The sequence below is a fragment of the Lygodium microphyllum genome, chromosome 8 (assembly GCF_053477565.2).
Source record: "Lygodium microphyllum isolate KBCC chromosome 8, Lygodium_microphyllum_v1.1.10, whole genome shotgun sequence".
In the NCBI taxonomy this organism is placed as follows: domain Eukaryota; kingdom Viridiplantae; phylum Streptophyta; class Polypodiopsida; order Schizaeales; family Lygodiaceae; genus Lygodium; species Lygodium microphyllum.
The window spans coordinates 133779842-133790694 of record NC_141142.1 but is presented as its reverse complement, the minus strand read 5'-3'; the positions used below and the strand labels follow the sequence as shown (position 1 = coordinate 133790694).

At 38.9% G+C, this 10853-nt stretch overlaps 1 protein-coding gene across 1 annotated transcript; it reads left to right on the top strand.

The window, feature by feature from the left end:
- The first annotated feature begins 1263 nt into the window (after positions 1-1263).
- Positions 1264-2419, top strand: LOC148032885 (uncharacterized). Its single transcript, XM_087684197.1, has 2 exons — positions 1264-1355; positions 1490-2419. The coding sequence occupies exons 1-2, from the start codon at positions 1342-1344 to the stop codon at positions 2190-2192; spliced, it is 717 nt and encodes a 238-aa protein (XP_087540323.1). The 5' UTR covers positions 1264-1341; the 3' UTR covers positions 2193-2419.
- The last annotated feature ends 8434 nt before the right edge of the window (positions 2420-10853 follow it).

Sequence of the window (10853 nt, the reverse complement as noted above, 5' to 3'; positions counted from 1 at the left end):
GTAACCATTTTATTTTGTATGGTAAGTAATGTCAATGTACTAGTGGAATCTTATGCATGTTCAACGGAACAATCTAAGCATTCATCTTTCACAATATCCCAAAAAACAAAGAAAAGAAGTCACGGCATTGCTTTGCATTATGAACTTATTTTTGGGGGGAATAAAAAACTTAATGTCATTTTTTGCAATTGCACTAGAGTGGATGGGTGGTCCATTGGCTAGGTCTTTGCAAAAGCCACTCTTTGCAACATCAGTAAAGTGCATGGGTGGTCCTCCATGAGAGAGAAAGCCAAAAGTGACTTGAAAAGTATGAAGGTATGGAACTTTGCATGACATGTTTTGCATTTCACATGTCTTCATGCAAGAGGGCCTTGCTTATAGGGTCATTTTGTCTCAATTATGCGCTTCTAAACACCATCAATGACAAAAGGGGTTAAAGCGGGTGGGTTGTAACTCGTTCCTTTGGAGTTGGCAAGATCTATCTCTTACTAACACATCTCTTCATGCAAGAGGGCCTTGCTTATAGGGTCGTGTTGGCTCAATTACACGCTTCTAAACGCCATCAATGACAAAAGGGGTTAAAGCAGGTGGGTTGTAACTTGTTCCTTTGGAGTTGGCAAGATCTATCTCTTACTAACACAAACACATTCAACCACATGCTCGGCAAGGCTCACATCGGTACATGCCGTGCTGCTGGTCCATCCATGTATGTGATGCCTATATCTTGACCCCATGATGCCAAACTTTGTAATATTTCCCCCAAGAGCCTTGCAAGCTCTAAATTGAAGGTCTACGTTGTACGACCAGTAGTTTGAGCTCGAAGTTGTACGAGCTGCCAAGGATTAAAGGCCTCACAATAGACAGAGCTCGAAGTTGTACGAGCTGCCAAGGATTAAAGGCCTCACAATAGACAGAGCTCGAAGTTGTACGAGCTGCCAAGGATTAAAGGCCTCACAATAGACAGAGAGAGAGAAAGAAAGAGAGAGAGAGAGGCGCCATGAACGTTGTACTACAGCAATTTCAATCACATGCTCAGCAAGGCTCGCATCAGGACAAGCAGCACGGCCGCAGCACGGCATGTATCGATGTGAGCCGTGTTGAGCATGTGATTGAAAAGGTCACCAATTTCAACCACATGCTCGGCAAGGCTCACATCGGTACATGCCGTGCTGCTAGTCCGTCCATGCATGTGATGCCTATCTCTTGACGACATGATCCCCCCCCCCTCTCTCTCTCTCTCTCTCTCTCTGTGTCTACCTTTAAAACGACAGCGCATCAGCCTCGCAACTCGCTGAATCCACCAATCCATAGCTCCGGCACGTCTTCGTAATTTTACGAGCCATGGCTTCTTCTAGGTATCGTACAGTGCGTGCGTTTTTGTGTGGGAGAGAGGCGTATAAGATATGCTAAACATTGATCCGCTTAGTCTCTTCTTTTTTCAGGCTTTCTTCCCCTCATCCCTTTTTCTTTGGTTGTGATATTCAAGCAGCAACTGCAAGACGAAGGCGATGATCATGCTCATGGTGGCGATGCTGCAGCTTTCCATGCTAGCAACCACCACCGCGGGATCGCCTGAAGCAGCACTCCAACGGTTTCCATGCCCGGAACTCCCCTTGGTCTACCCCTACTGGAGCATGTGCTTCTCGCCCGCTTTGTATTATTACGGCGAGGAGCTGTACGAGTTCATGTCCGTGGGCTCCGAGGGAGCCGGCAGCTATTTGGCTCCCGAGTGGGATGAGAGCAACTCCACCTACTATGTGCGCTTGTCCGACGAAGGTGCAAAGTATAGGTTCACCCACATTACCCGTGAACTCCGGCAGTTCGTATCGCAGGAGGACGATGTGCTGATCGAGAATGCGGACACTGGTAGGGCTCTGGCCTGGAGACAAGAAGGAGAAGGCGAGTACTTCCTCGTGGAAACAGATCCGGGGCTCGGGGCCACATTCCAGTTTTCTCAGCGCCGGGATGTGGCTCTGCCCTGCCCTCGCATTGCGGGTGCAGTCTGCCAAGCCTACGACATCCTCGTCTACCTGAAGTCCACTGGCTTGGCCGCCTACTCGGAGGAAGGGGCCATCTACTTCAAGCTGTCTAGCGAGGATCATCTCCCCTTCGTTCTCCGACGCAGCAACAGCACGTCCCCCATTCAATCGCAGCGCCGCCAGCAGGCGGGTATCAAGTCCGTGGTGGCGTAGCTGGTTGCTGCTGCATGCTGTTACGACTCTTACTAGTTCTGTTAGTAAGAGTAGTACTTCTTGTTAGTACTTCCTTCCTTCCCGCAGCTTCCCCCTCGACGTGCTTGGCAGCTATGTCACCCCATGACGTGCTTGGCAGCTTCTTGAGTGCGGCTTATCCACCATGCATCGCACATGAATCCCATCAATAAATAAATATAAGTAACTAAAAGTTGGATTTGCATAGATACCTTCATGTTGCTGCTTGCGTTTTCGAGCTCGCATCGCGCATGGATGCGTCTCTTAATTAATTATTCACGAAACCAATCACATTCAAACCTTCCTTCGAGAATTATTGCACTATTCTATTCCTTGCACTATAATTGGCATATGTGAGCGCCGAATTCCCCTTACCCACCATTGATCGATACTTTGACTAGATCATGTCATGACTCTTTACACTTGCTCCATGAGGGAGGACACCATAATAGAATGGAAGCAAAGATGCAAAAGGCAAACACACTTAAGCGGGGGTGTCAAAATTCACGGTCATACTACAAGGGATTAGGCTTATAGACGGCCTCACAAACATTGAACTAAAGCAAAAAGCTATTGGCAATCTAACATTGTGCATATTCTCATGTCAAGAAACTTCGTCCCTTTATGTGTATATATAGAAAAGAACAAGTGCCACTTTAATCACGTTTTTAAACAAACAACCTTTTGTAATTTGCACGACCTTTAAACATCAATATATACACGCTTCTGTTGCAATTTTCACTTGCATTGTCAAGTAGGTAAATGTGCTTTGTCATGGGGAAAAACATAGGGAGCTATTGAATGTAGAACTCTTCTTGGAGCCATAATTGTGCAACCAACAACTTTTCTTTTTTCTTTGGCCCTTGTGTGCTTTGTTGGACATTGTTTATACGAATAGAATGGGAATCATGTGAGAAATTACATCCAAAAATATAACTTGATATAGCAAAATGTTAAAGGAAAATAGTTTTTAAAATGAAAATAATTGTTGTTTGCATTACAACTCAAAATGAGTTTGCATAGACCTTTAGAAGCCAAAGTTTAGCTTGCATACAAAAATAAAAGAATTCTAAGCTACCAAATCTTGGATTTGATTGTAAAGTAGAAGTTCTAATTAAATCTTGATAGGAGGCGTCCGCATCCCTATCGTGTATACCTAAATGGTACACGTGCGACTTGCACCTCGAGAAGTGTAAGCTATGAGAAGGATTCGGATCTCCTTGTGATGATGCATGCATGATACATGCTATAAGAACATTCTTTCGCTCCTTATTGTGTTTCTCTATCTTTTCTTTCAAGATATTGCTTAGACTTTAAGTAATATGGCATTGGCCACAATGTACGCAATTAGAATGTTCTCCATCTGCAAAAGACCTAGAAATAATACAACAAGACCTAAGAAATAAAAAATTAACAAGGTCATTTGCAAAAAAAAAATAGATGATAGAAAAAAGACCATTGTTCACACTCACTAACATGCTCTATTTGTAAAAAATCATTTGCAAAGATGCACAAAGACCTTTCAAAGAACCCTACACAAAATAAATTTAGAAAAAACTACATTACTACATGAAGGCCAAAAATCGTACATGTTTACCTCGAGGGATTCATTGTATCCATATCCTCTATATCATGTGTGTTCAAGACCTATTTATGAATACCTATATCTATGAAATTTTCCTAAATAAAACACAACCATTTTCTATTCAATTTATAAGTAACCCCTTTATATGGGATCTTTCTTTGTGTTAAAAAAAATGTAAAAATGGTATTCACTATTATAAAGCATGTTTATAAATGCTATTGATAGAAGGGTCAATTGTCCATAAGCTTAGAGAGGACCCAGATCTCAAGCACACAAATATAGAGATGCTACATGAATTCTTAGGCGATATTCCCTCAATACTCAATCATATGCATGTTGGATTAATGTCATGCATGGTAATTGCATATTTGCTAGATAACTTACATAATTGTGCTCTACCCAAGAAGATATCATGCTAAACTTTCGAGTTTGGGGAGAATAATCTAAGAGTAGGCATCATTGATTAGGGTTTCATATAGAAGAAAACTGGAATTTAAATGGTTATCTTGTCAAGTTTTCTAGAATTTGAATGCTTTTGAAAGCTTACAATTGTTTTGATTTAGTTTTAGTTCAAAGTTATGCTTGACATTATTTTAGTTTGTGTTTGAATTGGATAATATGAAGTTAGCTTTTTTGCTTGAACATTGCCTCCATGTTTATGAGTTTTGATTGTAAGCTATGAAAAATAAATAAATGTGAGAAAAGTAAAATTTAGAAATCACATATAGCTACTTGTAATTTGGTGTTCTTCGCATTTAGGCACTATAACAGAAACCAGGCATAGACGCGCATGTTAGACACGCAAAGCCCGGTGCGTCTATATGTACGTGTAAAAGTGCATGTAAATAGACATGAATTTTGCATCTATATATCCGCGCAAATAGATGCCACTATAGACGCACCAACAGACGTGCAATTATTTAACCACCTAAAATTGGAATTAATATAATTAAAAAACTAAAGTTAATAATTATTTAACCACCTGAAATTGATTCTTGAGCATGCACGTGTGCGAATGATAAAAACCATAGAATTAAGAATACACATTGAATCATTGAATTATAAAAATAGAGTTAATAATTACTTTTTCATTACTCTCTAATGAATGGCAGTTCCTCTAGTTGTGACAAGCCTGATATAAGTAATTAGTGGCAAGCGACAGAAACCTTATTATTAGTAGCAAGCATTGCAATATGTATCTCGTAATTTCTCTACTTGAAGATGATAAAAAATACTTTTTTTTAATTATGGAAAATTCAATTTAGCTTTAAACTTGACTTTTGATTCTTGAGTATGCACGTGTGCGCATGATAAAAACCATAGAATTAAGAATACACATTGAATCATTAAGCAAATTAAGTATGTTACAGTGAATGATCCATCTCATCTTCAATGAGATCAGCCCTTGCTAAACTATCTACTTCTAGGTCTATGTTACCAAGAGGTAATGAAACAAATAAGTCTATCCCACTATCAGATGTGTTGCTATATTGCTCAATAACTTCATCAATATCATCGACAATCACATTATTGTCTTCTTCTGCGTTTCCGTGAACATCCTCGCGAGGTTCATCTTGTACTATATCATGCATATAATCCATTATGGTGTGATCATGCACATCATCATTAATTGTTGGATTGTCATCTGCTATCTCCATGTCGGTAATATTACCATATATTGGTTTTGAACGATTAGATATAGGGATGACATACCACCATTGGTTATTGTTTACCATTGGATTATACACAACTTGTATTTGAAAAACAAAAGCAAGAAACTTAAATACTTATTATATTGTGTATATGTATCACATGTATATATATTAAAAAATTAGCCTTTGCATATATACATGCTCGCAAAGTTGAGATAGTACTAATGTGTCATTCTTGTTTTGGTGAAATTTTGTAGAGTCAATGATTACAAAACCACTTGGATGATGTCTGATTGTGCAATGCTCACCATTTGTTATCACTTCTTTAAACCACTTCACATCTAGTACATATATAAAGAATCGTCTGAAGTCAAGCTTCAGAATATCTTGGATCAAGCCACAATAACCTTCCATGGTACCATTGGCATCCTCAAAGTGAGCAAGGACACCACAATCTTGGGTATTTCTCTTTTCATCTATACGTTGAGTTCGAAGAGAGAGAGAGAGAGAGAGAGAGAGAGAGAAGAATAAGGAAAGGAGAATAGGAGGAGGAGAAAATAGATAAATGAGAAAAAAAGGGGAGGAGAAGAAAATACAGGAGATAAGAACAAGAAAGAGGATAAGAGAAACATGATACAAGAAGCAAGAGGGGAGTAAAAGAGGCAGCAAGAAGAGAAGGGATAGAGGCCACATAAGGAGTAAAGCTAGCTAGAAGAGTCCATCATCACATTGACAACCACCGCGAAGGGAGTACTACTTCCAACTTGAAAACTTTGTATGCCCTCTCATCTATAACATCCACTAATGGCTCCTTTCATCTCTACAAGATCTTTGTCTGGATTTTAGGTTTCTAATTAAACTCTTCAAGACCAAATAAACTTGGAAGGCTAGTGAGCAAGAGACCCATATTCACGATGGGCCCGAACAGTTGATGCTTTGGAGCATGAAGCATGGGGGCTGCAAATGGAGCCATGAGCACGGAAATGTGCAATCTCTTGCAACACAATCCAAGGATCCTTTTGTAGATTAACATTCATTGAATACAAGGTCTACAAACATAATCAAAGAAATTTTAATTTGTAAACAAAAATATTATAGTTTGGCAAATAAGAAAGTTCAATTTTCATAAGAAAGGAACATTGGAATGAACTAGAAAATATTAGTTTAGATGGTAAATTTTGGAAATAAGAATAGTTGCATGTAATTAAAGTGCATCGAATAGATTCACACCTAAAATTGAAAAAGTTCAACCAGGATAGGAAATAATGTAAAATTAAGAAAACAACTCAAGTGTAGCCACATGTAAGCAAAGTGCATGAAATAAATCAATATTAAATTCAAAAAGATCATTTAGAAAATCCACGACAAATTGTTAGCAGGAATATCAATTATATTTCTAGGTAGCTACAAGTCATGTAGACATAGCAAAAAGTGATTAAGGTAATTAAAATTAATTCGTTAACTTGGTTATTAAGTTAGGTTAATTGAGTAGAAGATATACTCTTGATAGAATTAATCACACCTATTTTAAGTAGAAAGTATTTAAATTTTATACCTACTCGTTAAGAACCTAGGATAAATAGAATAAAACTCATTAAAAACTATAATACAAACACATATGTAAATTGAGAAGAAGGGGTAGAAGAGGCATATGTGTAGTGCCCAAAAATTTGTGAAATGTGGTCCATGTATCTCTCTTGATACCAATGAAGTGTAAAATTTAAAGTTGAAGGAATCAAACCTCTTTCTCATGTAGCTTGGTTTTTAGTATCTAAATCCCTATTTTCAACCTATACAACAACTCAAAATCCACGGAAAAAAGTCACATGCTTTTAAAAAATCAAAGGAAAAATAGAAATTGAATCCTAGGCAGCAAGAGTTTAGTTTTTATTGGTATCCAAAGCAACAAGACATCAACCATCCTAATGCCAGGAGGAATATTCCACACTAGATTACATGAGATCACGGTGAATTCTATGAGAACACGGTGGATTCTGTGAGGTTTTGTGGTGGATTCCGTAAAATTACTATATTTATTTGTCGGGGCTCGTACACAAGGTTGATTCCTTGTGCGAGAAGTTGATGGGGACACCTATCGTTTTCGAGCATCATGTTAATTTAATGTGCATGTGGGTGACTCCACAGTGGGTGATTCCACAAAATACATATTTAAATTAATGGATGTTTATGAGTTTAGAGTACACTCATATTAAAGTAAGGTTAGGACGGATTTCCAACCTATTTATTTATTTTGTAGCTCAAGACTGCTAAGTACTCACTTTTCTCAGTTCAATTTTATTATTTTCTAACAATTGTGAATGCTTTAGTTGATGTGTAGAGCAAGCGGCAGTGGCATTGGGAAGCACTGGGCAATAGTGTGTATTCAAATTACCTAGAAGAAATTATCATTTCTAATGGGCACATGTCTTATTATTAAAGGCATGGTGCAAATATTCATTTAGCCACGATTATTTATTGAAATGGTTGATAAATATTTATTATTTTGTATGCGTATGGGCACACGATTTAAATATTTCATTATTGGACGTTGTATTTGGGCACAGTCCGACTCTTGGGCCGCCCAACCACTTTATTCTTTATTTGGACAAAAGCAAACACAAAAGCTAAAGCATGCTTATTTGTAAAAGTGTGCTATTTTGAGCTTTGAGATGAATAAATTTATAAATACATGCCTTGTGGAGTGCTCACACAAGGCATGGGGGGAGATTGAACCTAATTGGTCTTTCTGCCTCATGTTGTGCAAGTCTATTCTCTTGATTTTTCACCTTAAAGTAGAGTTCTTTGTTCTTGGGGACCTTCCGACGCTTGCTATGTACGCATACAATATCGGATTGCGCACTAGTGGTATCAGAGCAAAGTTAAGATCAAGGGCTTCCATTGGCCTACCATCTCACGCAAAGGCGAAGCTCTTGGAATGAATGAGCTCTGCAGTCAATCTCGCGACAATTGGTCAATACCACCATATTCATGGCAAGGAAGAACCCCCCGTTGTATTGATGGATCGCAAAGGACCTCTCTCAGGAAGCAGAGGACCACTTGGGAAGTTCCTTTATCCAAACATTTTTTCTTAGAAAGCAAAAACTTTTATTAGTGAATTGAAGATAATAAAGCTTGATAAGCTTTATAATAAATCTTAATCCCTTAAAATCCAGCGTCTACGGTGGCAGTATGTTTTCGACGGTGTTAAATCTGTCAATGACGTCCTGTCATCCTGATTCATTTCATTAAAATTCTTAAGCTTTTTAATAAAGCTTAAGACTCTAAGCTTTTTAAAGCTTCAAAGTCAATCTTAAAATTTCTCTCTAGTGGGTGTCACATGGAGTTCTTCTACAAATCAAACCCGAACCAGTTTTATAACTCCCTACAAACCCTTGTTCACACCCGTGATGTGATAGAGATAATTTCCAGCAAACAAATTGCTATACACAGTCTACACAAGCAAAGTATTCATTGAAGAAGGATTTTATCAATTTTCATACCTGCAAAAAAGAGAAAGATCGCAAAAAAACCATTAAAAAAAAGAAACAAGCCTTGTAAACCTGACTTTGAGCTACGCTCATCCCGCTAACAAGATTTCAAGTGTGTGAGGTTGTTTGCAATTTTGCAGGATGACCGATCAAAATATGAAAGAATTTATGGACAAATGTGATTTACCAGAACCAATGGTGGAGCAAAAACTGGATCTATTTATGATACAACTTCAAGAGGAACGAACAGCACATCAAACTTTGCAAGCTCAATTGGCAACTCTTCAATGGTTTACTCTCGAAAAAGATGGACTGCAACCCAAAGATGTTATATGACGTACGATGGATGCGACACTCGAAACATGATATCTGATAAATATCCTTTATAGTGGACCCCTCTTTAGACTCGTTGTTGGATGATGTCTCACTACCAGATGGATCATCTATTGTTTCTAATTCAGTAGAGGATAAAGAAGCTCTCTCACTCTGAGAAGACTCAGGGTAAGCATCGACTATTACTCAATTAGCACCTAGCAAGACTCGATAGCTAGGACGTCCTGCAAATCTTATCACCCTAAAATCCAAGAAGCATTCTACACTTGCAACTGTAACATGGACTTTAGTAACGCAACCTTATGGTTGCCTTAGACTATCATCAACCATTCTGAGAAGGGTGGAGCTATCTTTTTGGATGCCTAGACCCAACCTCTCCATCAACTCTGAACTCATGATATTAACGGAGGACCCAGTGTCTACAATAGCATGCTCCACTAATATCCCATCCACGTATGTTGGAAGCCTAGGTCAATTCTTTTCAGCATGATCAAACCAATCTTCCCCTACTCATGCTATGCCCAAAGGTTCTACAATATACCCAATACGCAGGATCTTCTTGAATTCCTTGCGTACTCCTGGAGATCCTTTAATCAACTGCAAGAGGTTTACATCTGGTTTGACTTCGCAAAGAGAAATTGCTAAATCAAAATCATGATAGGTAGCCAAAGCTCTCTTTTCTCACCAAACCATTCTTTCTTTTGGTCTCGATACCGGCCTTGGTGCTTCTTTCTTGGCACTTCCTCATCCTTCTTAGGATCGATTTTTTTGTCAACAGGCCTTAGAGGTCCACCTTCCATGCCAGGATTCAAGACTTGCGTCCCCTTATCCCCTTGCTTAGGGTTTTCCTCAACCGGTTTTGCATTATCTTTGTCATCATAATCAATATTTTCTAGTGAATCCATAAACTGATTCTAGTAACGTGGAATCAGTTGAAAAGACACTCTCTCAAACTCCTCAAGTAGGGTCATGGCAATTCGATGATACATACAAAGGATGGGATTCTGCACTGTGTATGTCCCATCTAGCTGATTCAAGATCAATTGGGAATCCCCTTTTACTACCAACCGCCGAATACCACCTTGCTTTGCAATATGCAGTCCCATTATCAAGGCTTTATACTCTGCCATGTTGTTATTGAATCCTACCCCAAGATAAGTAGCTAACTTCATCGTAACTCTACGTCGGGGATCTCAGATTACTACTCCAACATTCCCTTTTTTATTAGGGCCCCTGGATGCTCCGTCAAAATATAATGTGTATGTTCACAATGGGTTTACAAAGCCTGCCATCACGAACTCCTCTATTTGTAATTATGATAGTCAAAATTTAATATGTTTAGAGGGTGAACTAACGGCTCCATCCCCCCTTCTTCATTAAACTCAACAGGGATACTTGTCAACACTCGTAGGCAGTGATGGCAGAAGACTTTGATCTCCCACACAAAGGTTCCGTCTTCTCGCTCAATCACTTTGTATCCTTTACTCCACCAGATAAGTTCTGATGGTATCTTTGCTCCAGATATGGGTGCTCCAAATAAGAAATTAACTGCCCCATCAACCAGCTTTAAGCTCTTTTATAGGTC